The 26,582-nt window shown below is 52.6% G+C and overlaps 6 protein-coding genes across 6 annotated transcripts; 3 read left to right on the top strand and 3 right to left on the bottom strand.

Moving 5' to 3' along the window:
* Positions 1-474: 474 nt before the first annotated feature.
* A1O1_09168 (uncharacterized protein) lies at positions 475-2,814 on the bottom strand (the record flags this gene model as incomplete). Its single annotated transcript, XM_007730024.1, has 2 exons — positions 475-1,718; positions 2,760-2,814. The coding sequence occupies 2 exons, from the start codon at positions 2,812-2,814 to the stop codon at positions 475-477; spliced, it is 1,299 nt and encodes a 432-aa protein (XP_007728214.1).
* A 2,954-nt stretch (positions 2,815-5,768) lies between these two features.
* A1O1_09167 (uncharacterized protein) lies at positions 5,769-8,691 on the bottom strand (the record flags this gene model as incomplete). The annotated part of the gene is made up of 7 exons (XM_007730023.1): positions 5,769-6,222; positions 6,284-7,142; positions 7,200-7,283; positions 7,335-7,550; positions 7,610-8,289; positions 8,352-8,496; positions 8,547-8,691. The coding sequence occupies 7 exons, from the start codon at positions 8,689-8,691 to the stop codon at positions 5,769-5,771; spliced, it is 2,583 nt and encodes an 860-aa protein (XP_007728213.1).
* A 1,659-nt stretch (positions 8,692-10,350) lies between these two features.
* Positions 10,351-12,273, top strand: A1O1_09166 (uncharacterized protein; the record flags this gene model as incomplete). The annotated part of the gene is made up of 1 exon (XM_007730022.1): positions 10,351-12,273. One exon carries the CDS (start codon positions 10,351-10,353, stop codon positions 12,271-12,273), a length of 1,923 nt encoding a protein of 640 aa, XP_007728212.1.
* Positions 12,274-13,578: 1,305 nt separating this feature from the next.
* A1O1_09165 (uncharacterized protein) lies at positions 13,579-15,702 on the bottom strand (the record flags this gene model as incomplete). The annotated part of the gene is made up of 1 exon (XM_007730021.1): positions 13,579-15,702. The coding sequence occupies one exon, from the start codon at positions 15,700-15,702 to the stop codon at positions 13,579-13,581; it is 2,124 nt and encodes a 707-aa protein (XP_007728211.1).
* Positions 15,703-16,249: 547 nt separating this feature from the next.
* On the top strand, positions 16,250-21,688 carry A1O1_09164 (uncharacterized protein; the record flags this gene model as incomplete). The annotated part of the gene is made up of 1 exon (XM_007730020.1): positions 16,250-21,688. The coding sequence occupies one exon, from the start codon at positions 16,250-16,252 to the stop codon at positions 21,686-21,688; it is 5,439 nt and encodes a 1,812-aa protein (XP_007728210.1).
* Positions 21,689-24,837: 3,149 nt separating this feature from the next.
* Positions 24,838-26,496, top strand: A1O1_09163 (uncharacterized protein; the record flags this gene model as incomplete). Its single annotated transcript, XM_007730019.1, has 1 exon — positions 24,838-26,496. One exon carries the CDS (start codon positions 24,838-24,840, stop codon positions 26,494-26,496), a length of 1,659 nt encoding a protein of 552 aa, XP_007728209.1.
* Between the last annotated feature and the right edge of the window lie 86 nt (positions 26,497-26,582).

The raw sequence follows: 26,582 nt of genomic DNA, 5'->3' as shown, positions 1-26,582 counted from the left end.
TTCGATCCCTGGCGTCTCTCCTTATTGTATTCTGGCTTGCTTGGACTTCCCTATCTGTTTTGTTCTAATCTGTTCGATAGAGCTCCCGATCTCCAAGAGCAAGAGAAGAAACTGACATGACATGGTGCGAGAAAAGCAAAACTAATCAAACACAGAGCAGGCATGAAACAGCCGGCAAGACAAACCCAACAAGACTGATTGCTCTCCAGCGGTTCATCTGGTGGTGCTTCCATCCAACCTTTCAACAGTGATCAGTTGCACCAGTGGTCCATCTGGTCTTTCCAGTTGTTCCTCACCAATGCAATCCAAGACACTGTCGATGTCAGTCCGCACACACTCTCAAATGGCTTTGCTGTACAACACAGTCCTTGGTTGTCGGTCCTGAATCCAGTCTCTCGATCGAACCAACTCAGCCCTCACCGAGCGCTTCAATCCCTCCCTCACATCAACATCAACGTTGATGCTTGAGACCACTCAATGTATCTTGACACCAGTCTTCCAATCCAGTTCCCTGGCAATCCGGGTCATCCGATCAAACACGGGCTTCCCAACAAACCGCCAAAAGCCACCAGCACGAATACAAGTCTCTCTCAACTCATTCTCATGTCTCTCCAAATCATCCTTGATCAAGGTCTTGAGAGTGGCGACAATACCAGTGACATTGGCGGTAGTGTTTCCTGAGCCAGAAGAAGAAGAAGCTTTAGTCCCACCTCCACCGCCGCCTCTTTTCGCAACGCCATTGCCGCCTGTAAAAGCCCCAGCGCCACCTCCGGCCGAAGTCTTGATATGAGCCGGATCGACACCGAGTTTCGTCAACACCGCAACCAAGAGGTATTCTGTTTCCTCTTCGTTGTCGTCAAAGTCATCTCCATCGACACCGGCACTGAATCGTCGTTTCTTGTGATTGTTCTTATGAGCGCCACCGCCGCCATTGTTCGTCGCCGCTGCAGCCGATGCCGCTGCCGCCGCCACTGCCGCCGACTTGCGCCTTTCGCGATCCGACTTTCTGCGCTGTGCGATACTCAGCAACAACTGTCTCTTGTGGTCTTGCATGTGAGACATGAACCCCATATTGCGCTGGATCACTTCTTCGATGGTCTTGTCTGAGGCGAGTGGGTGGGTACTCGTCGTTGTTGCGGCGCCGTTGTTGTTGCCATTGTCGCCGTGCAGGATCTTGGCCACGACAGACACATCTTCAGAGCGGACGCTGATGGCGTGTTTGGCTTGGTTCTTGAATGCTTTCGACTGCGACTTGGCTGCTTTGGCGGCCTTCTTTTGAGCTCGGATCTCCGCTTTGGAGAGTTTCGCGGCTGTGCGTCTCAGGTTGGGCGTTTCACTGGTCGTGCTGGCTGTCGTGTCTGTGACTGTCTGGGTATCTTCTGTGTCGTTGTCGTTTTCGTCATCATTGTCATGGTTGTCGTTGTCAGGATTGTGGTCATGTTCTTCATGTGCATTGTGATTGTCGTACTCATTAGCATACTCGTTGTGGTTGACATTGGCATTGGCGTGGGCGTTGTAAGCTTCCTCTTCTTCCCCTTCCTCTTCCTCTTCAGGCACTGCCTCGAACGCTTGTCGGTCGTGGATGGCGGCTTGCACCGGCAGGAGTGCTTGTGCGCGAGGGATGTTGATCGGAAGTTCTCCAAGACCCGGTCGAGACTTGGCTTTGGATCTGCTGGGCTCTAGGTCGGCAACTGCGGTTCTGTATTCGACGAGAAGTTCTGCGATCTGCAGAATGCGACATGGTCAGTGGTTCTGGTTCGATTTCTGACAGGCCGCAAGTTGACGAAGAGTGCAGCGTGGGAAGGCAAGTGGAAGCAGATGAAAAGCAGGGCAGGATCTCGTGTGACATCATGCTCGATATTTGAGAACCAGGACGAAGGACATTGAAGTCCAATAATGAAGAGGACATTGCCGAAGCTCAACAACAATGATCAAGAAGAGGAAGAGGAAGATGTGAAGGACAACAAACAATGAACAAGGCATGAGTTGTGATTGTGAATCTGGAAGCAGTGCACATCGGTAGGTCATACAACGTTGACGAAGAGAGTCCAAAAAACAAACAAATCACAAACAAATCACCCTGCATCACCTCCATTTCTTTCTTTTCTTTTCACTCACCTTTCTATGTCTGTTCTCATGCAGCTCGTCCGCCTGGATACACGAGAAACAGTTGTGACTGGTGCCAATGGCATGCATGGTCTGATGGTACCGGTAGCATGGGATCGAGTGGATTCCGTAACAGCTCTGGCGGGCCTTCGGGTTGCTCATCTTCATTGAGCAGTGGAAACAGCTGTGTTCTTGTTTGATTGGAAGATGGATGAGTTAGCATTCAGCCATCAGGAGACAACAATCGGCAAACTGTGGTTGGGTCAAACATTGACGATGAGGATTCAAGGAGCAACGAGCAACATCCAACAGGCGCTTCAGCATTCGACATTCAACAATCAACATCCAACATGCAATATTCAATATTCAGCACTCAACTTTCAACATGAAGCATGAAGCATGAAGCCACCAGACAGCGAACTATCAAGGCATTTGTGGACCGGACGAGGCTGAACGTCAACATAGGGGTAAAGGGGTCAAAGGGGCAATTGGGAAGTTGAGTGTTCTTTCTCTTCAGGATACACTTGGTTCTGATTCCCTTTCTTTTCTGTCTTTTTTTCTGTGCTGTTTTGAGTTTGTCTTTGCGGTTGGGGCTTTGTGTGCATTGTACGGGGTGTGTTTTCATTATATCATGCCATGTCTGTTGTACTTACCAAGACCTGAAGCTGCTTCCCATTTGAAAGGCCCATTGGGCGCGGCAGGATCCATTGTGTCGTCTCCTTTCAAATCGTTTCGTTGCGGTTCGACTTGGCTTGGCTGGATCATGTGATTGCGGTTCAACAGCCACAAGCGGGTTGTCTGAGGGTTTATGGTATGTTGTATGTGGATGCTGAGATGTAAAAGTGTGAAGGCGTGAGGTATGAGATGCGAGATCTGCTGCTGACGATGGTATGGCCAAGGTAGGTAGTTTCTTGTCTGTCGTCAAGTCCCTCGTTGTTGTTCTTGTCCGTCCTTTTTATTCTTGTCCTCAGCCTTGCTCTTGTTTTTATTCCTAGCCTTAGCCTTGGTATGATTCTTGTGCCTGTCTCTGCTGTTGTGTTGCTGTGTTCACAAAAACCACTGAGAGCTGAGAGCTGAGACAGTTGATGTTTTTGTTCTGTTTCTGTTTCTATCTTTGTTTTGTGTCTTGAAGCAAGGAGAGACAGTCTTGGAAGAAGACACGAATGCCACACTGACTGGCCAACTTGTTGAGCTGAGGGAGGATCGATACCGGCGTTGATGATGATGATTGGATGTTGTGATGGTGGATGACGATGACGGCGATGGATGAGGATATTCGTGTGACGAGGACGGGGACGTTACCGGCGATATCCAAACTGCACCAACAAAGCGATGGCCCAGCCTACAAGGCTCGAGAGTCGAGAGTCAACGATGGCCCTGTTCGATGCACCGACAGCGCTTAGCGATGCGCTTCCTGTCTATCCTGCTATTCGCCACTGACGACGATGTTTCGTCTTGTCTTTCGATCTCTGATGTTGATGCTGGTGGTGTTGATGTGGATGTGGATGTGGATCAGGATCTCAGTCTCACTCAATTCGATTCGCAAGGTCCTTGACCCAATCCCTCATGGCGCAGGATGGAAAGGTCAGGTATGAAAACAAAGACCAAAAAAGCCAGCAAGCAAGACACGAGACCTTTCCAGCTCAGCCGCGACAGTAGGTAAGTCAGTCTGTTAGTGGATGAATGGATGAATGGATGAATGGATGAATGGATGAATGGATGGATGGATGGATGGATGATAAGACAAGCAGAGATGGAAGAGCCGAGACAGACACAGGTACACGAGAGGAGAGGAGATGCGAAGAGAGGAAAGACAAGATGAGGACAAACAAAGACACGACACGGCGCACGACAACAGACCACGCCAAAAAGGGATGGCCACGCTTCACAGTATATGCGCGAGATCCGAATCGGGGATAGAAGGGATATGTTGCCATAGGATGGGATGGGAAACTGGCGCGCGGTGAGAAGTGAAGATTGGGATATGGGGGGGGTGACCATGACTGCGACTGCGATTGCGATTCACTGGCTGTGACTTGGAAGCGATGCAGTGAAGGGACAGTCGGACTGCGATTCTAGCCAGGGGGGACTGAACGACTACAAGACAAGAGTGACGAACAGTCGAACAGTCGAACAATTTCCTATACTGTAGGTGGTGTATGGATGGATGGACGGATGGATAGATAGGGCAACGGACGGAGTGGTCTACAGCGATGAGATTGAGATTGAGCTTGAGCTTGAGCTTGAGCTTGTCGCTGCTGGAGACTCCCTTCGAGTGGTAATCTCGGTCATCAAGTCGAACTGGACGGGAGAGACGGGAGGGGTGATTGATATTCTGGATATGTCCAAGAGCAAGCCGTTGTTTGTTGGGGTATTAGGCATTGGGAGGACATCAAGCAAAAAAGATACTTGATGGGAAGTTTGGGAAGCGGGAGGCTGCCCTGCATGAAATTGATCTCCGGTTCGAGAGAGGATATCTGAGAAAGGGGACCCGCCGTAATGTTTGCTGAATTCGACAGGGCACGGTATGGGCGCAGAAGGTTGAGACGAGGAGATGAAGTGAGGTGAGACGTCGGAGACCGGTCCTGAAGAGCAAGAGAAAGAAGAGATGGGCAGTAGCATACGGATGGATGGATGGGTGGTGGAATGTAGAGAAGATCTCGAAACCAAGGATCATGAATCGATATCAGATCGGTCATGGACGTTGCTTCGTATACAGCAGTGCGAGGATGGAGGTGGAACTGGAATGCCGGTCAGACGGCAGTCAGTGGGTGAGATGCTTCCAGGACATGACGAAACAGAAACAGAAACAACGGTGAGAAGTGACAAGTAATAAACGTCGCCGTCACCAATTTGCTCATGAACTGTGTTGAAGGAAATGTATTGCTTGGATATGGTGAGTAGAGAGTGACTATGTTGCTTCATGTATCCATCAGCCTGGCAGATGTCCATTTTTTATACCATATACCATACTGTTGCATTCACGAATTTCGATATCAGAGAGCAGAATTGTGGCTCTCGCCATTTTCCAATGTACCATATGCAGATCGTAGAGAATGACGGGTTGCTCTTTGTTGCTTGTTCGAATGTTTTGCCTATCGATCCGTGGCTGAGAAGACGTCCTTCATGCCCCTTCGTAACTGGCTCTCCTTCCTTGCTTGTTGTCGGTAGAAGACGAGACCGGCGTAGGCTATTCATTGCAATGATCCATTTCTCTGAGATCAAGGGCATATTCTCGACACCGGGTTTGCTTCGGCTTCGGACATCAACAGCACATCCAATTGAGCATCCAATTGAGCATCCAATTGAGCATCCAATCCGGCTGGGCTAGATCGGTGAGCAGTTGCATAGGAACGGATAAGAGATAGTCGTGATGCGGATGGCCGCTGCGAAGAAGGAGAGAAGAATGCTGTGGACTCTGCACCAACGCCGAGAGAAACTAAATTAGAAAGAAAATAGAAATGTTGGATTCGTCAAGTGACCGGAGTTGGGACGACGTAGCAACAAAACATCTTCAGCCTGACCGCGGGAGAATTGCATCGAGAGCAGATACCCGTACCCACCCATCAAACATATGTCCAGCCAGTCACTCGGTGCGGCCATCGGTTTCGCCTGGCGTGGTCGGTCTGTTAGATGGACCCAATCTCCTCCAGCCGTGCCGACTAGACGGCAACATCCCGAACCAGTCTGGCAGTACACCACACATACACGTAGTTTCGTTGATACCAGTTGACGAAGGACTTGCGGCCAGCGATGCGGGGAACTGTGGCCCAACTACCACCGAGACAGATGTTGTGTTTGCCATCGAAGAAATCCGCTGTGTAACCGGGATACAGGTCCATAGCCTTGAAGCCTTCGTATGGCGCCAAAGGTGTGCTGGTCCATTCCCAGAGCCCACCCAGGTCACTCTGGCCACAAAGACGTCCACCCTCACCCGTGACGGGTGTCGGATGCCAGTGACGGAACGCGACGTCGCGGTCAGACAGATCAATGAAAAGGTCGTTGGGGTTAAGAGTCGTGGATGGACCCTTTGCACTATCGCCATTGGCGACAGCGCCGTTGGTCCTGGAAGAGTAGGATGGCGGCGTTTCTTCTACACCTTCGTTGGAGAGATGCCTAAGTAGATCCAGGTTAGCGGGCCTCTCAAAACAAATGGATGCAAATTCTTGTTTCTTACCCGTTCACTGCCGAGATCAACACACTGGGGACTTTTTCAACCGTCCTCTTCTGCTCTTCGACATACTGGTACAGGCTTCTCGCCTCTTCGAGAGTCGGAATACGTCCATTCGACCAATGTGCATAGGCGGCCAGTTCGTCGTATGATGCCATAACAGGCCAATCGAGGACGTATTTGAGAGGGACTGGTCCATAGACTGTGCGAACAGATTTGTCCTCAACGAACGAAGAGCTGGCCATATCGAGGACGTCTCGACCATGGCCGTTAGTCCCGTTGGCGCCATTGACTCCATTGGTGCCGTTGGTGCCGTTGGCATGACCGTCCATCTTGGAGGCGATCCATGATGCTGGAAGAGTGCCCTTATGGGTGACTTCCAGGAAATGCGCATATTCGCCATTGCTGATGGGTCGACTCTGAGCCTCGAATTCTTTCACGGCCACAATGCGCGATGGTCTTTCGTTGTCCCAGCCAAAATAGCGATCCGTACCGAGATCATCCTCGGGATCATCCAACCCAATGGTGACTTTGCTTGTGGGAATTCTGTGCCACTGATTCTGCACACGATTGGAACGAGCTTGTGACCCCAGAGCTTTAAAGTCGGGCACTTGTTGTCCGGGCGGTGGCAAAACTCGCTCACTCTGAAGCAACATATACAAGAAGGTCTCCAGATGCATGGCTTCGTGCTCATAGGCGAGCCAGAGACCGCGTCCGAGCTTGTGGTCGGTGTAGGCTCTGCCCGAGTTAAGACTATCGACAATTCGTTCTCGAACCCGATGTTGATAGTCCAGGACGTCTTTCAATGGGGGCCAGGTGTCTGGGATCTCGCTATGATCATGGCACACCTCTGGATTGTCCACATCTGCGGCCAAAAGCATTAGCAAGGTTGTGCACAACCACTCATGTCATCGGTGTTTACCTGGGTCAATTCCTCGTTCAAAAATGGACGCATACGCGGCAGGGTCTGTTGGCTTGTCTGCGGTGGCCTTGATATAATGGATGTCTCCGGACGAGTTAGCATTCTCCCTTGAAACCTCCAGCAGTTGTCACTCACCTGCAAAGGTGGGAATATGACCCAGGTAGAAAATGAGGTCGTTTCGCAACTTGATCGGCTTATTCAACAATTCATCTCTAGGAACCATCGACTTCGTCACGACATCCCAGGCCACCCAGAGCTGTTGCCAGTCGTTTAGCGAAGGGACAGGACTAGCCGCATATTCCAGTGGCTTTGTTGGGAAGTTGATTGTAGCGGGAGACAAGAGATGGAGGACTTGAACGAAGTGCGTCAGCAACAGAGCCTCGGACTGTTAACAGCATTCAAACACGTACAATAATCATTGCTCTTGTTTCCGTATGCCATCTGCGGGATCAGGCCAGCGGCGTGCCAAAGCTGGTCACTTTCAGCCTCGGAATACTTGTAGGCGTCTTCCAAATGGATCTTTTCACCCTTGTGGAAGGAAAAGTCTGGGGTCTGGATGTCCTTCAAAGGGACATAGAATGCCTCGTGCTTGTTCGCCTTCTCGTCATACTTAGTCTCGATGTGCCATTCGTCCTGCTTGAAAGCCTCATAGCCAAGGACGACGTTGGCATGGGTAAGCCCATTTCGGTAGAACTTCTCGGTGACATGGTCACGGTCGTTGTAGGCCCTGAAAACCCGGTCGGGTTCTTGACAAGCATCTACACCAACAAGGATGAGATCGGAGGGGGATAAAACATTCTTGAAGGAGGCCAGAAATTTGGCAGCGTCCTCTCTGGAAAAATTCCCAATGGAAGAGCCCAAGGTCATGACACAGGTTGGCTTGCCATCGGTGCCTGATTGGGCCAGCCATGATAAAGCATCATCGTAGGTGCCGTACAAAGCGTGAAGAGTGACATATTGCCAGTCACTGGTGTCGATTTGGGAGAACGTGCGCTTCAATTCGGACAGCGAGACATCCAATGCATAATAGTCGAGATGCTTTTTGGCAACCTCAAAAGCTCGTAGTAGAATGCTCACTTTCCGAAGATTCCTATGCCGCACATCAGCCATGGTCTGTCATTCATTCTCACCACGAGGGAAAAGGGAGCACACCCGCTTCCAAGTTCCACAAGACGGGCGCCGTCAGGAAATCGCGCGACAATGTCGTTGGCATGCGTTTCGAGTGATTGAATCTCGGCATTGGTGAGGTAATAGTCGTCCACGTAAGTGATCTCCTCAAACAGTTTCAAACCCTTCTCTAGAAATATTGTTTAGTCGGTCATCTCAAACATCAAGAACCCTCTGTACCATCATAGAGCAACAAGGTCGGAAACGTGCGCGGCTGGCCCTGGGGAGGATTGAGAGAGCGACGCAGCGTCTCGAGGAGCGAATGGTCCGAATGGTCATCCCGAATATCAATAATAGGCACCCCGTCAGGAGCGTGGGCAACCATGATTGCGAACGGCTGGTATCTGTTCACGGGCACGACAGATACTCTGGAGTATCAATAGATGCTGTAACAGGGAAATTGGTTGAGATATAGAGTTGGATGGAATATGAAGTACTGCAGACTGATGCGTGCCAGAGCAAGGTATAGCTATGGAAAGGCCGTCGGATTCCACGTAAGGTTAAACCTCCCGGGTTGCTGAAGCCTTTCATCGGGAAAGGTAGTTGATATAGGCCAATAACAGACGACAGCGTCCTTGTTCCACCGAATAGTAGCTGCGTATTCGGCGTTCAGCGAGCATTCAGCGAGCGGCCGTTTTGACATCGAAGCTCCTGCGTTTGGGCCTCATCAGCCTGTCATCGTAGGTTCCTGAACGGCGACGGCGCAGCGATGGAGTAGTCATGGGCCCGGAGGACCCGGGTATCTACCAATGCTTTGACGCTGATGACAATTGACTGTGGGGACGGAAAGACGCATGATCTGTCAACAATCGCCCGCCGCTACACTCGGTTCGTGGAGAGGATGGCATGACACTCGGCCGACAGAGCAAGGGGAGATCAGGAACGAGGGAGGAGAACGATATGTGATTCGAGTACCAGCATCGATCGAGTCCAGGCCGTATATCCAGGCCGACTATTGGCGAACGGGACGTGTTGCCTGTTTGACGGAGTGGGCAGGTGGATAGACGGGTGAGCGACTGAGTGAGGGGATTCTGTTTCTCTCTGCTGACCATGACGACGAGACAGGAGGAGAGAAGACGCAGATTGGAAGAAGCGTATACGGGCTGCAAAGATGCTGACGAGATACAATGGTCTAAAGGTGCGGAATATGTAGAAACTAGGAGTTGGTGACGACAAAGTGAAAAACAAGGCGAATGAGAGGCGGCTGAAAAGAGGAGAGACTGGAGCTGTTGACACTCTGTAGGTGCTGCTTCTACCATAGTTGGTACTAAGGGCAGGCTATAGGTACCTCGCACCTACTAGTACTGGCCTACGGGTCTTCTTCGGTAAGGTTAGGTAAGTTTAGGTGCCTGTACACAGTAGATATCGCAGGCACTATTTCATAAGATGGCAGAGTGCAGTCTGCAGCCTAGATCAGCACAAGAAGGAATTGGAAGATGCTCTCTAGCTAGGTGCCTACTAGTAGGTATCTTGTACCAGCCTATTGAAGAACCCCGACACCAACAACGGCCAAAAGCTGCTTAGAGATTTGGCCTAAGCTACCTTAGTTATCCGTTGCAGTGGTATAGGTACCTGATATCACTGTTGCCCCTATATCGATAGGTGCATATAGGTACTACTAGAAGCCTAATAAGTGAGGAGTAAGGTGCCTGTTGGGTGCCTGAAACCAGCCACGGAACGGAAGAATATACCTCCGCATTGTTTACGTCCACCGCAATGAGACACGATGCAACAATGCAACGAAACTCTCAGCTACATGATTGTCGATGGACCGAATATCGTCGTCGCTCACAGTCCATCACGACATGTTACTGACGAGTACTTACAATGCACCAGTAGTTCGTGTCTAGATACGCGTCCACAACCAGCATAGCATCGCGACTTTGTATCTTCCTCCACCATGATTCTCTTCATTGCTACCAATGCTCCGCCTCTTCAGTCCTCCTGACTGCGCCCTCCATAACCAACCAGTCCTCTACCAACCATGTCCAAGTCCGGGAACCTGGCCGCTTTGCCGGCCATCCTGAACCCTTCTGAGTCGCCCACGATCTACTATGCTGAAGACCCTCCTTACCTACCTCGCATCCTCGTCTTCTACTATCCCGTCCAGTCTGTGGGTTCTCTGGCCTCGACCTCCCGTATTCGAACCACCATCCTCAGCGCTGCCGGTTTCAAGAGCTATGGCGCTTTTTCAGTGGCCCCCAATAGCAGCTACTACGCCGCCGTCCATAAGTTGCCAGAAGACAAACAGCGAGACGATGTTTCTCGAGGACTCGCGTTCGCCCTCTGCAGATACTTCTCCGAGGTGCCCACGGAGGTCAAGAACGCCATAGCGGACGAGAACTTACATCACGGCATTGCGCTGAAATGGGGTCAAACCCATGCCGCCCAGGTGACCTGTCGAATGAGCAAAGTCACAAACCCAGACGAGATCGTCGAAGCCCTCCGTCCATTCTCCAAAGAACGTCCCCCGAGCCCCCAGTCGCCGATAAAGCCACTTGCTTCGATCAGGAAGACAAGGCCGTCGTTTCTCCCTCAAGAATCTGGAAACCACGGAACATCTCGCGCGCCACATGCGTTCACCCCCTCGAAGCGCATTCCTAGTATGCAAGGGAAACGGTCGCCGTCTGCGTCGACACCGACGAATCGCAAGGCCAGTACGCCGATAGCCCCGAGATACTCGTTGGAGCAGCTTGAGTCATTACGATTCAAAATGTGTGAGTTCGTGGATACGGAGGACCGATATATCACCCGCCTACAAAGCCTGATAGAGCTGGTCACTGACCAAGGCCGCACGCCCAAGTCGCTGAGCTCTAAATTCACCGGCTCACGCAATCCTAAGGCTGTCAGTGCCATGATCCGGTTTCCGTCACTACTGGACCAAATCAGAGACCTGAACCTGGCCTTCTTGGACGATATTGAAACAGCGCTTCAAGCTTCCGAGGAGACTGCTCTGTCTTTTCTTGAGTCTGCCCAGCAAGACCCTCGGCTGCTCCAGACGGCCAAAGACCCCATGGGCATCTACGGCTTTGCCAAGGTTCTGCTGAATCACTTTCCCAAGTTTCCGATGCCATACCGAGAATACCTCGACCTCCATTCCCAAGTCGCCTCCAACCTCGACCAATTCCTTAAAGAGGGCACCACGTCGATCCAACAAGCACCGTCCTTGCTTATGGAGCCAGCACAGCGTATCTCGCGGTACGGCCTGTACATCGACACCATGCTTCCACACGTACCAAGCAACTTCACCGTGGCCATCCGCACGCTCGAGAAAGCTCGCAAGATCATTGCCGAGATCTGTGAGATGGAGCCTGCCGCCTCGACCATCCTCGACTCGTTGCGTATCGAGCACGAAACGCGGAAGAAAGGTCTATCCCCGACCAAGCTTCTCTCAGGCTTGACGCGGTCCAACGGGACATTGAGAGAAGCACCATCTATGACGGGCAGTATCAGAGATCGTGACGGACCTCGTCTCTTCCCCAGTCTCGGCAAGAGTCTTAGCCGGCGACACAAGAGCCCCAGACCCGGTCTGGCAGGTATTCTCTCCGAACAGGATCCCGAACAAGTCAGCAACATGTACAGCACCAGCGGCGGACAGGCCCGCACCGACGAGAACAGACCCCTCACCTCCAGCTCCGGCTTGTCCTTTGGCTCTCTGCATGGTCGAAGACCGCCGACCTCCGGATCCACCACCACGAACCGCTCAGCTCCCAGTCCCAGTCCCAAAGCTCCACTCCTCAGACCCGCCAGTAAGACCGGCAGGGGAGTGTCTCCTGGAGCCGGTGCAGAGCACTACCGGGCCGAACTGTTGCGCGTCGAAGAGGAGAATTACAAGTTACTTCAGGAAAATGCGGAGTTGAAACGACTGATCCGGGAGTGTAAATGTGGTGGTGCACAGAGGCGGTGACAATGACAACGGCAAACATAAAATGCTACGGAGACGGATTGTACTACACGGCACTCGGCCCCTGATTCGGCCATTTCCAGAGGGTCGATGAGTATCTGTTCGTCGCCACCTTACTGCCGTGTTGACCTGAAGCTGGAGCTGGAGCTAGACTTGGATTTCGAGCTGGATCTGCGGCTCTTGAGGCATGGGGAAAGAGAGAAGAGGGTCATTCACGGCAAATGTTACGAGTTATGAAAGAAAGCGAAGGAATGAAATCATCACGGTCACGACTTTCTGTTCAGTCCCTGCACTGCATGGGATTTCTTCATTCAAGCCCGGTGCGGACACTTGAAGGGCGGCAATTGTTCAGCGGCCATTACGGCTTCAACCTGGACCTGCGGTTATCCTTGTTTTGCAACAGGATTTTGTATTGTATTCTATTTGTATCATTACGACTCCATGAGAGGGGTGCTCCAGATATCCTGCGGTCCAAGCAAGGCATAGTCCCACTGCATGTTGTCTCATGTCCAATTAAAGAAAGAGGCTTTCTACGACATACTTACCACTCTCGTGTGGACAGTCGTCTCATGAATCCCAACCGACCAGTAGGTCGATGCGTGCCATCCCAAATCCTAACCACAATGCAGAGAAAGAGAGAGCTGTGAGCCGTGACCCGTGTAACGATGCGTTAGACTGAACACCCCATGTGAAATGCAGGCGGCAGTTGCAGTTGCACATTATCTTCTGCGTCAGCCTCGCTCAGGGGCACTTTCCAGATGTAGACAGTATACATGGACACTGTTCGGAATGTGATCAAGAAGACATAACATAGAGGGTACTCCTTACTCGAGGACACTCGTGATATTCTTCATGGACACTCGTATTCGCCTTTCATAAAGCCACTGCATCCTGTGTTTCTGAGAAGATACTTGTATTCGGATTCTAGCTATGTTATTCTTTTCTTTTCCTTGCAGTCCTGGACGCGGAAGGAAGGGGCCCGGCCGACAAGCAGGCAAGCAGCAGATCCAACACAGAAGCCCTTAGCCACTCTGTCCCCGTTCCCTTGGCCGCGTTCAGTCCAAGGTATTCCAAGTTCCGAACAATAGCACAATCAACGACTGGATTCGATGTTGGGCTTCCTTCCTCGTCCATGGCGCGGTACTCATACCCAAAACAGACACGAGACCTTGGACATTGAGAGACCGGTATGGACAAGTCGAGATTTAATCCCCAGTCCACACAATAGGTTTTCTCTAGTGTATTCGGTTACACTTCCGATACACTGTCATTCGCTTCAGGATGCGATCCTGCACTCAGTCGCGGTGCTCACTCCGCCTCGTCGTCGTCGTATCCCTTTCTCACTTCGGCCCAGCCACTCTGGTATCTCACCAGGTCACGATCAGTGTTGAGCCGCAGCGAACTAGCTTGCTGAGCATCCTCGCGCCAGCATCTTGATGTATAGTCGTCGGCTGTGGTGATCAGGTTACCGTTGACCGTCCACGCGACAGCCGTGACTTCTTTGGCGTGGCCATTGACCAGCGCAGTGCCGTGATAATAGATGGGACAATCGCCGTCGATGGCTTCCATGGGCTGCTGCTGTTGCTGTTGCTGTTGGCCGAGCGACCTCGATGACGCAGTGCGCGTGAGTCGAGGCTCCGGCCGAGAACTGGCATTGGCGCTCCTCGATACGAGAACCTGGGGTGTCCTTCGCCGCGTGGCTTTGTTGAGGTATCGCTCATCCGTGGGAAACAGGACTGCACACTCCTCCCTGGTTCCCGTAGCTATGATCTCGGTGTTGTCCTCGGTTCGGTGCCGCACTGACAATTTGTCGTAGAAAGAGGCCAATCGTAGAGCCGGGTGTCGGAAGCCATACAGTGGTCCCAATCCGTGGCCGGCACTGCGCGATTGTCGGAAAGGATGAGAGGACGTCAGCGACATCTCAGGCGCCCCTCCCAGCACCAAGTGGGACGTGGAGTAGGCGTATACGGTATGATCGCGGCACAGCGAGTATAGTCTCGCCCCATCAGTGCTCATAGCGATCGAAGTCACGCCGAATTGTCGGTGGTCCTCGTGGCTTTTGGGTTCCAGCGTCGCGGACACCGGTGTGGGCCGTCCACTTCGGGACTTGTATGATGTCCGCATATCCCACAGCTTAATGATGGCATCGTTCTCCGAGGCTGTGGCCAGCATGTACGGCCGGCTCGCGCTGATGAAAGCGCATGTGGTCACTGCGAAGTCAGACCGCGCAGATACGGGTGTTTGCTTGCGCTTGCCCTTGGCTTTCCCATGGAGGTCAAACGCCGTGTGTGCGTCCCGTATCTGGTTCAGACAATCGACCGTTGCACTTTGGCACAGGAATGATTCCGGTTCGCGGCTGAGGTTCTTGTGAACCCAGGAACCCGTGGTCTTCGCACACCGCAGATCCCACAGGCATATGCTGCCATCTCGAGAACAGGTTGCGAGGACATTGTTGCCAGAACCTGGCTGGAATTGTACACGTTTGATGGACCCAACATGGCCTCGCAGAGTGTAGGTCGATTGTTGCTGCTTCATGTCTATGATTCGACATGTTTGGTCCCCGGACGCCGTCGCTAGCAGACTGTCGTCCGGAGAAAGTTCCATGTCCATAATGGCGTTGTCATGCGGGTACATGGTCATGAAGATCCGATTGTATGGGATACTCGGGTCTTCTGCGTCATGGATACGCACTGTACCTTCCTCATCTCCAATCGCCACTAATGGGACTGTTTTGAAACCGGCAGCGGAGAACGGCAGAGCTGACAGAGGACCGAACCGGTTATAATGGCATAAATCGTCTGGGGAGCTGTAGAAATTTGCAGTCTCATGTTGCCAGAGGTTGCTGTCATTGCCCTCTGTCATTGTTTTCCTCCCCTCAATTCGCCTCGATAACAGATTCGCAGACGAGCTAATAGACCGGTAGGGTATCAGACGTGGAGGAAATGATCTGCTTCCCGGTAGCTCTTCTTCTGTATCCTCCTCCTCATCCGTGTCGACACAGCCCGAGGCATGTTCATTGTTGTCCGCAGGTGGTTGGCGCTGTCCGGACTGAGAGTTTTCTTGACTACTCGAGAAGGCACTGTGATCCTTCTTGATTGGAGAAGACGGAATCGACGGGATTGAAGAAAATGAAAGCTTCCGCTTCTTTCGCGCTCGGTTGTTTTGGTCGTCGAGAGGAAGGTCTAGAAACCCGCTTGCGTGAGACCGGCTGTTCAGGCTGGCTGCGGACAGGTTCTGTAGAGCCTTGCGGGAAGTTCGAACGGCACGTTGTGCATTCCGAGGCCTTGGAGTGAAGAACTTGGTGAACCGTTTGGGAGTGACAGAGGGATTCTTCTTGACACGGCTACTTCGACGAGGACTTCTATTCTCATCGGGTTCGACAGCGAACGTGACCCTCTCTGCTGGGGCTGCTCGTTCGGGCGTACAATCCATGACTGACGTGAGGGATTGATTTGGACACACACCGATGTTGGGGGATGGATTGAGTCGGTCACCAAGCAAGCATGATTGTTCGAGGCTAATGGGAGATGTATGGTGCACAGAAGGATACAGAGACCGTGGAGGCAGATAAGAGTGGCGATTGGAGAGACAGAGTAGGTACTCTGTCGTAAGCAATGAACAATCTCCCAGCTGTCGCGAAAGAAGATGCCAGCCACAATCGCGCCTCGCGTCTCGCGTAAAGTGAGTGCGCGGAACGCGTCGAGCTCGAGCGGGAGACGCATCAACAAAGCAGGTAAGCCGAGCTGAGCTTCTCCTCTCCGCAGCCGAACATGATTGGATGCTCCGAAAGCGCCTCCACTAAAAAGTTCCCAACTTGAAATGTAATAGGAATCTACTCCAAAAAAATTCATGTCTGGAAGATTTGCTTGCGCAAGAAATTAAGTCTGTGGACGCTGATCTGAATTAAGAGCAGGGCAACACTCTCGTCGAGAGTCTTCTGATACCCTAGCCTTCAGTGAGGCCGTCGCAATCTCTCGATATGGCTTCCGCAAAGAGAAAACTGGCGGCCGAAGAGGCCTCGACCAAACGTGGAACCAAACGATCCAAATCCGACCGCAAGCCCGCGACCGTCGATGCATCTCCCAAGCCTGATAAACCTGATCAGAACCAGAAGCCAAAGGCGGCCTCTGTACTCACCAAAGAGCAACCCGCTTTCCCTCGAGGAGGCGCGGGCTTGCTGACTCCTCTAGAAAGAAAACAGATCCAAGCCAAAGCCGTCCGTGATGTTGCAAGGGAACAAAAGCAGGGCAAAGATCTTTTCGGAGAAGAGGGCGACTCCTTGAGTGATGACAGTGATGAAGAGCTACTCTCAGATGTTGATACAGAAGTCAAGAAGCCTACCAAGAAGCATCGGAAGAAGAAAGTGAAGTCTGGGGATGCTGCTGCTTCTAGCGAGCCCGAAGTTCGAATCGAAGGTCTCAGCTATAAACGCATAACCACAGGATCTTTAATCCTCGGTCAAATCATCTCCGCGAATGCCAGAGCATTGACTGTCGCCCTACCGAACAATCTTGTTGGATATGTACCGTTAACCTCGATTTCGACCCAGCTGAGCGACAAGATACAAGGATTGTTGGCTCATAACGATGAGAAGGACGAGACTAGCGACAGTGAAGAAGATGAGGATCAAGACATTGCGCTCTCTAATTATTTCCGGGTCGGACAATATCTCCGAGTTGCGGTTACAGCCACTGAGCAGGACAAGACTGGGCCGAAAGCGTCCACACGAAAACGGATCGAGTTGTCTGTCGAGCCTGCTTTGACCAATGTCGGCATCGATCGTGCGAATCTAGCAGTCGGTGCCGCGGTCCAAGTCGCTGTGAGCAGCATCGAAGACCATGGATTGGTTGCTGACCTCGCTCTTGAAGAGCAAACAGTCCGCGGATTCATCCCAAAGAGCCAACTGCCTGTCAACCTCTCATTGACGGACGTCAAGGTTGGCGCTGTCCTTCTCTGCAGTGTTATTGAGCTCGGATCCAATAGCCGTGTCGTCAAACTTTCGGCGGATCCGTCCAGATGGGCGATATTGTCCAGCGCTCCTTCAGTTGACACGTTTCTTCCTGGTGCGAAGGCAGAGATTCTGATCGAACACAAGACGGATGTCGGCCTGTCAGGGAAGATCATGGGTTTACTAGATGTGACCGCCGACCTTGTCCACTCTGGCTCTTTCAAGGACAAAGAGGCATTCCTGGCCAAATTTGACATTGGCAAAAAGATCGTCGGACGATTGATTTGCACATTCCCACTCTCCGATACGAAGAAGCTGGGCTTCTCTGTCCTGGATAATTTGTTGGACATGGAACCCGCCACGAACGTGGATGCTCAGGCGGATGGCAAATTGTCTTTATCTTCCATTGTTGGCTCGGCATCTGTGATTCGTGTCGAGCCCGGCCTTGGGATTTACCTTCAGCTGGCCCCCGATATTGTGGGCTTCGCACACATTTCACGCTTGTCAGACGAGAAAGTGGACTCTCTGTCCGAAACAACTGGTCGCTTCAAACTGGGATCCGAGCACAAGGCGCGGGTGATCGACTACAATCCTATTGACGATCTCTATCTGGTGTCTCTCCAGAAGAAGGTACTTGAGCAGCCTTTCCTGCGGTTTGAGGATGTCCCGCTGGGTGCGGTTGTCAAGGGCAAGATCGAAAAGTTGCTTGTTGGTACACACGGCGTGCGAGGCTTGTTGGTCAGTCTTGCCGAGGGGGTTAACGCCCTTGTGCCGCAAGTCCACATGTCCGATGTTGAGCTCAAACATCCGGAAAGAAAATTCAGAGAAGGACAAACCGTGACGGCAAGAGTGCTCACGACAGATCTGGTAAGACGACGTATCAAGCTGACGCTGAAGAAGGCTCTGGTCAACAGCGATCAGAAGCCTTGGTTGCGATACGAGGATATCGAGATTGGCGATTCGACGGTCGGGACATTAGCCAAAGTCGACCGGCTTGGGGCTGTTGTTCGATTCTTCGGGCCCGTTCGAGCTTTCCTGCCAGTTTCCGAGATGAGCGAAGCATACATCAAGGATGCAACCGAGCATTTCCGCGTTGGTCAGGTCGTGACGGTCAGTGCAATCAGCGTGAATGCGGCGGAGAGACGCCTCACTGTTTCATGCCGGGATATCAACAAATCCAATCCATCGATCGAGTCTTCCCTGTCCACATTGCAACCTGGGACCATTGTCAAAGGTACTGTTTTCGAGAAATCGCAGAACGACGTCTTGCTCCGACTAGAGGAATCTGACGCGATTGCACGGTTGACCATGGACCATGTGTCTGATGGTTCCCCAAAGAAGAGAGAATCCGCGTTTCAAAAGATCCGAGTTGGTCAGAAGCTCGATAACGTGCTCATCTTGCAAGTGCTACCAAAGCGGAGATTGGTTTTGGTCTCCAACAAACCGAGCCTGATCAAAGCGGCTCAGGAAGGCACTCTCCTCAAGAGTTACGAGCAACTCCAACAGAATGCCCTGGTGACTGGGTTCGTGTCCAACATCACCAAGGATGCCATTTTTGTTGGCTTTGCGGGTGGAATCAGCGGAATGATCACAAAAGCCAATGTGCCTGTTGAGACGGAGCAAGAAGAAGATTTTGGCATGACCAAATTCCAGTCTGTCACAGCTCGAGTCCTTTCCATCGACTACAAGGGGGCTACGCCGCGATTCTGGCTGACAATGAGGGAATCTCCCGTCAACAATGACTCGAAAGCGGCCGCAGTCGAGACAGTCAAGGAAGTGGCACAACTCACCAATCCTGTCGATGCAGACCTTAAGACCATCAACGATCTTTATGTCGGACGAGTCACCAAAGCTCGGATCCTTTCGGTCAAGGAGACCCAAATCAACGTGGAGCTGGCGAAAGACGTCCAAGGTCGTATTGACGCATCCGAGATTTTCGATGATTGGAAAGACATCAAGGATCGCAAGCGACCTCTCAAGCAGTTCAGTCCGAAACAAGAATTGACCGTCAAGCTACTCGGAGCCCACGATACGCGGAACCACCGATTCCTTCCACTGTCCCATCGAAATGGCAAGAACACTGTCTTCGAACTTTCGTGCAAGCCCAGCACTGTTGCAAGTTCCGACAAGAACATCCTCAAATTGGAAGATCTGTCAGTCGGGTCATCGTGGCTGGCATTCGTCAACAACATTACGGAGAACTGCCTGTGGGTGAATATCTCTCCATCCGTGCGAGGCAGGATCCGCGCCACAGATGTGTCCGACGATCTCTCGCTCGCCGGGAATATGGAGAAGAATTTTCCCATCGGGTCTGCCCTAAGAGTTCATGTGCTCGCTGTTGATCCTGAGAAGATTCGCTTAGATTTGACGGCCAGATCGGATGGTCTGGCCGGTTCCCTAACGATCAAAGACATTTCCAAGGGACTGGTGCTCCCTGGTCGTGTCACCAAAATCAGCGACCACAACATTCTGGTTCAACTGAGCGACCAGACGGTGGGTGCCGTGGACTTGATCGACATGGCGGACGACTACAGCGAAGCAAACCCAGCCCAGTTCCAGAAGAATGAGGTCCTCCGAGTGTGTGTGCTCAGTGTGGATGTCCCGAACAAGAAGATACAGTTGTCTACCCGACCTTCCAAGGTACTCAGCTCGTCAATCAAAGTCACCGACCCAGAAATCACATCTCTCAAACAACTTGCCGTCAACGATGTTGTCCGAGGATTTATTAGCAATGTGACGGAAAAGGGGGTATTCGTCACTCTTGGACATGGCATCACCGCCTTCGTCCGGGTGGCCCATCTGTCCGACAGCTATTTGAAGGATTGGCAGGACCAGTTCCAGCGCGACCAACTGGCGAAAGGAAAGATCATCATGGTCGATGAGGCATCTGGTCACGTGCAGATGAGCTTCAAGGAATCGGCACTGGACCCGAATTACAAGGCACCGCTTACATTCAACGATCTGCACGTGAGGGAGATCGTAACTGGCAAAGTCGTCAAGGTCGAGACCTTTGGCGTCTTCATCCTTGTCGACAACTCGGAGAATGTACGTGGACTGTGTCATCGCAGCGAAATAGCCGAGCAACGGGTGCAGGATGCAACCAAGCTATTCCAGGAGGGCGACACGGTCAAGGCCAAAGTGCTCAAACTTGATCCGGCCAACCGAAAGGTCAACTTCGGCATGAAAGCGTCCTACTTCACTGATACAAATGAGAGCGACGCAGAAAGCGAAGCCGGGTCGGACGAAGAAAGCATTGGAGCGGGTGGCGCGCCGCTTGATCAAGATGAAGATGACGACGAAGAGATGCACGATGCGGATGATAGCGAAGAAGACGAGGCTGGATCGGAGCACACGGACACCGATGACGAGGACGCAGAAAGCGCCGACGACACGGACGACTCTGACGCAAGCGAGGAAGACGAAGAGGTCGAAGCCACCACTACTGTCCCTGCAAGCAGCAAAGGTCTCAGTGTGGGCGGGTTCGACTGGTACGGAATGTCAGCTGCACCCAGCACGACCGCGACCAAACGAGCAGCTGAAGCGTCCGACTCCGAAGGCGAAGCGGCCAGCAAAGCCCCGAGGAAAAAGAAGAAGCGCGCCGAGATCCAAGTCGACCGAACGGGAGATCTGGATGTCGATGGCCCGCAATCCGTCGACGACTTCGAGCGCCTCCTCCTCAGCGAGCCGGACTCGTCCCTGCTCTGGCTGCAATACATGGCCTTCCACCTCGAACTCGGCGACGTCGAACAAGCACGACAGATTGGCGAACGGGCGCTCAAGTCGATCGGACTGGGCCAAGAGGCGGAGAAACTGAACGTCTGGATCGCGCTGCTGAACTTGGAGAACGCGTACGGCGACGAAGAGACGATCGAAACGACATTCAAACGCGCCTGCGAATATAACGACCCCGAGGAGATCTATTCGCGGCTGACCAGCATCTACATCCAGTCCGGCAAACACGACAAAGCGGACGAGCTGTTCCAACGGATGCTGAAGAAGTTTGCCCAGGACCCCAAAGTGTGGATCAACTATGCCACGTTCCTGTTCGACAGCGCGGGCGACGCCGAGCGCGCGCGCGCCCTCCTGCCGCGGGCGCTGAAGACGTTGCCGAAATTCACACATTTTGACGTGACCCTGAAATTCGCCCAGCTGGAATTCAAGTCGGCGCGAGGGCTGGCGGAACGGGGCCGCACCATCTTCGAGGGCCTGATCAGTTCGTTTCCGAAACGGGTGGACCTGTTCAATGTCTTGCTGGACCTGGAGCTGAAGCAGGGCGACCAGGAGCAGATCCGGGCGCTGTTTGAGCGCATCTTCGCTGGGAAGCTCAAGCCGAAGCAGGCCAAATACTTCTTCAAGCGCTGGTTGGCGTTTGAGGAGGCCGAGGGAGATAAGCGTCGGGTTGAGGCCGTCAAGGCTCGGGCGGCCGAATGGATCCGCGCTGCGGGAAAGTCAGAGGTGGATGTTGTTTGATGAGAGAGTGGGCGAGCGAGCTATACAGAGTAGCCTAGGGTCTCGACTCTACAGACGAGATTAAAAAAAGGGTCCTGAAGAAGCTAGTTAGGGGGATAGACAAATGGAGACTACAAGACTACTGTTGTCGGAAAATGCCGACCTGTTTGTCACCTGTGGACTACCGAATTATCTGTATGTACAGAGTAGATGGGTTCATCGCTCAACACAGACATTTATCGTACAGAGTCCTGTGTACAGAGTAGAGTATAGGTAGTGTTGTGGATTCCAGGGGTCCAGGCAATTTGTACTACGTATTGTGGTGGTACGAATATCTCAAGTATCTCGTTCTCGTGGTCGGTTACCCAACAGGGAAGTACATATTCGACTAGGAAGGATATAGCGACCCTCCTCAGCCTGATTTCGGGTTTCTCAACTTTCGGGTTTCTCAACTGCAGTGCCGGGTTTCGTACAGAGTCCGTAATCTGCTCGGGTCTCATCCTCCGTTTCGCTTGGGGGCGGAGTAGAAGACCATTCGGCTTTCTCGCGCCCCAACGAAGAAGGGAAAATCACCAAATTGGGCGGCCCCGACTCAGTTTCCGTTTCAGGAACCATAAAGTTGGTACTAGGTATTACTATAGGCACTCGTCTATTAATATTAGTTGTATTTGTGGCGGAAATGTCCGTTGAATAGGGGACTGAAGAGGAGAGCGAAAGGGAGTGGAGTCTATAGTGGTAGTATAATGGCATTCGTAGCTCTGTATACAAACACAACATAGCAGGAAAGGGGTAGTGGTAGGAGGAGATAGAGAAGATAGAGGAGATCCCTTGTCTAGACATGGTAGCTGCGTAAGTTAGGTAGGTGGTGGCGGTGGTGTGGATGGTCGGGGAGGATATGCTGTACTCCGACAGCCTTGCTGGGACAGACATAGGCATAGAGGAGGTCTGGACTCTTGTCTATCTAGAGAGTAGCTTGATTGTCTCCCGTCTGGCTTGAATCCTCATCGGAACTTGATTTCCTTACACAAGCATGGAAAGGGGTGATTGTGATTGTGATTGTTTGTTGAAACCATTCGTTTTAGGTACGTGCAAGGTACTATTCTAGGCTATTCTACACGAGAGTCTAGTCCTATGCAGACCACCTCGGGCTGGACGGCCGAACCACGCATCTGGGTATCTAGCAATAATGGCGTCCACAAGGATAGGACTTGATATTTATTCCTTGTCAAGAAGGGTACGTACATCCGTACTCAACAGGGTCCAGAGTGACTGGTGAGGCGAGTGTTGCGTAAAACAAAATCCATGCTAGCCGAAGAGCCTTGTGAGGCTGTTTGTGCCAATAATAACATTAGATGATAATACTCTGGACCACCTACCAGCAATGGCACAGCTGTTTCCTCATCAGGTTGATGGATACTGTAGCCTGCAATTTTCTTCGTCGAGTTTCGCCGACGGCGAACCGAGTCTCTTCCTCTGACAAACTTGAAGTGGAGAGAGCACAGACAGAGAGAGAGAAGAGAGCCTTGCGGCAAAATCATCGTTTCGGGAACGGAAATGGCCGAACATCGACCATGGTCCTTCGGCGCTGGATCAAACTGGGAAGCTTCGATGTGTCTTCCATGACCCACTGTCTGTGTCTGCCACTGCTTCTGCTTCTGCTTCTGGTGAAGTCGGATCGGCTTCCGCTCTCGCGGGAGGCTCACCGCGGTTTCGTTTCAACAGTGTTTCTAGTCTCTAGTCTGGCGTCGTTTGAGGTCCCTGTGAATCAGCAATTCAGAGTCACGTACCTAGCAAAGTGGCCAGACAAAAAAAAATGTACCACAGAACCCTCTGTTTCAACGTGTTGTCATCCAAGTGCAACCCTCGTGTGCTCATGATTCAGATTACTCGATAACAATTACCAAAGACCAGCTATTGACGTAGTCTCATCCTGTTTTTTCTTCCCCGCTGTTCCTGTTCCTGTTGCTGTGGCTGTTCCTTGTTACTGATGTTATTTCCGACCTCGTATGTCTGATCTTGTGCCTGATTCCTGTCAAACGACACTTCCCCTCAAAATCAATTTCGACCGGTCCGAACTATCGGCCACGGACCGTTGCCGTTCTGGGATAGAATGATAGGATGATAGGCAGATAGGCGGATGGCCGATAGCCTGCAAGATGATTTCAATCGTCACGGATCCGACCGGGTGGTAACAGGAGAAGGGATCCACGATCAAGTGGGACGTCGGGCACGAGGCGAAATCTCAGGTGTATTTCGATTTGGTAAAGGCGGGAGACTTCCTGGCCAACCGAGCAGGTCAAAGCGAGACGAAGCAGAAGAAAAAAAGGCGCGCTTCATGGGGGGCGCGAGGGATTCGCAGGCGGGAGAATGTTTCCCGGGCTGAGAAGGGCCAACGAAAGTAAATGCGCGGGTCATGCTGCGTCAATTAACCATCATCGTACATGATTTCCCGACGGCCCCGCCTATTTAGTAGTAGGGATTCGAGTTACGGGTGTACGCACCGTGGAGGCCAAGGGGCTAGGGGCTATACGGTTAGGTGCCACGATTCGCTTCGGGGGTTCCCTAGGTGTGATTCAGGCCATCTAGCAGGTCGTTTACCCCTGCCCTTTCAGGCGTCTGTCTCTGTAATGCTCGCGCCCACGCTCGCCAGCTGCATTTACCTGCCAGTCTGTACATTCCGGCCTCTCTGACGCTAATCGCCGCCGCCGTGGATGGACATCGCATGGCAGGTCCACCAATCATTCCACGCTGATAGCCATCTCTCACCCTTATCTTTCCCCCTGCGTGCACACGACCACAACCACTCGCTCACTCGCTCACTCTGCTCTGCATTACCACACCCTCCTGCCTACTACACTACTACCTCCACGGCGATACCGTCAGCTCGATCGATCACCATTCCCACTGCTACTCTGTATTCTAGATCTAATCCTATCCATGTCGACCGCATGATGCTATCCTGTTCATCTCTCCCACCACCTCATCTTCCACAGTCTTGACCATATCGTCACTATCTCGACACCTCCGACACCCACTGCACTGCATACACCACCCCAGCCTCAGTGTCCTTGTCGAGCCAACCCTATTCGGACATGACGCCCTAGAAGTTGCTTTTGAGGCTGAACGCCCTATCTGTGTTCCTGGCCGACCAGACACCTACTCTGTACACCATGATAGTCCCTCGCGTCTTTGCCCAGACGCAACTGGGCCAAAGACGACCACTCGACTTCAACGAGAAAGATCCATTATCCAGAAGGAAATCAAGAGACCTCAGCTCGGCATCCCGGTCGCCTCCGCGCTCTGCCCTCTCCCAGCGTCTTTCCAAACACCCCTCGTCCTCAACCTCCTACAAATCCTCCTCAGATCCTGTCAAGATCCCAAACCGCGCTGAGGGACAGCCTCACCTGCCTCCCCATCGACCCGGGCCTTCGTCAATCCAGACCTCAAGCGACAGCTCGAGTGCCGCGTCTCAGCCGCTGTCGAAGAGAAAAGATTCGGTCCAACAGATCCTGTCCTCCACAACTATCCCGGTCCGGAGGAAACGCAGGCCAAGAGCAGGTCAACGCCTGCCCGATTGTGACTACGTGGCGGATTTCAGTAAACTGCTGAGGGACGATGTACAGCAGGGCAGAGAGGCCAGCCCGTCAGGGAGTTGGGCCAATCCACAATTCGAGAGTCTGTTTGGCACAATCGATGGACTGATGGAGGGACAAATGATTGTTGGGAGTGAAGGAGTCGACGAGGGCATCTTGTCCAGTCGGTCTATCTCGACCGAGTCGATGCCTTCCCTGGCGTCCCGGGACGACTACAGCACCGCCGATACCGCCAGTATCTCCCCTTCCACCGTCAGATCTCCATCCGAACACCGATTCCGCCAAGTTGCCAGTTCAGAAGACTGCAGCAGTCATCACCCTCTTCTGCCACTGGAGGACGAGGACGACGACAACTATAGCGGTGCCACCACGCCTGACCTGGCCATATCACCTCCATCCAGGCCCAAGCGCAGATCCGTGCCTGAACGACGGCCGACGTCGTTCAAGTCGAGTCTCACAGCTTCGTTGAAAGCACTCAAATCCGCCGCGCAGACGGTATCGACTCTCGCCACCACTCCGCCGCTCGTCCAGCCGGACGACTTTCTGTCGCGATCCATCTTCGACTTCCAGCCTGCCCTGACGGATGACCGCCGTCCACCGCCGTCGGATGAGCCCCCGTCCGCCGCCCTGCGGAGGTATCTCAACCCGAACATCTTCGTCCCGCCCGACTCTCCAGCCCAACTGCATTTCTGGGTCGAAGAGAAGAGGACTCCGTCGCCCTCGTCAGAGGAAACCAGGCCGAAATTGAAGATCAAACGAAAATACCAGAACCAAAACAAGACCCAATCCCAAAGATCTTCACCAGTCACCGACGAGCACGGCCGCATCCAACAGCCCAAAAGCAGCACCGCCCGACTACCCCCGGTTGTTCCACTAGCGACATGCATCCCATCGAGTATCCGCACCGCCCACGCGTCCAGTCCGCCCATCTGGCTAGAGCCGGACGGCACGCCGAGCAACAAGCACCGCGCCGCCCAGGCTCTCTGGGAAGAGGAGGTGTTGAAGGCAGAAGGCCAGCCCCGACCGCGCGAGCCACGCGAGAACAGGGATTTCCTCCGCATCTTCGTCTGTGAGATGAACATGCGCAAGTGCGGCAAACTGAGCCTCGACGCCGTCGGTCATGCCAGGCTATGGCTGCCGCCGGTGGACGAAAGAGGCAACAACAAAGACAAGTCTGACAAGAAGACCAGCAAGGCTGGCAGCGAGCGATGGGCCATTTTGTCACCCGACTCTTGAGGAGAGCGTTTGCTAGAATATCGAGGACTTTCTGCGGCTAGTTACGCGAGAGTGCGGATTTCTTTTCCTTTTCTTTTCTCTTTTTT

The sequence above is a fragment of the Capronia coronata genome, assembly GCF_000585585.1.
Source record: "Capronia coronata CBS 617.96 chromosome Unknown acBCG-supercont1.11, whole genome shotgun sequence".
Classification (NCBI taxonomy): Eukaryota; Fungi; Ascomycota; class Eurotiomycetes; order Chaetothyriales; family Herpotrichiellaceae; genus Capronia; species Capronia coronata.
The sequence above is the reverse complement of the archived record's forward strand: the minus strand, read 5'-3'. Positions and strand labels throughout refer to the sequence as shown.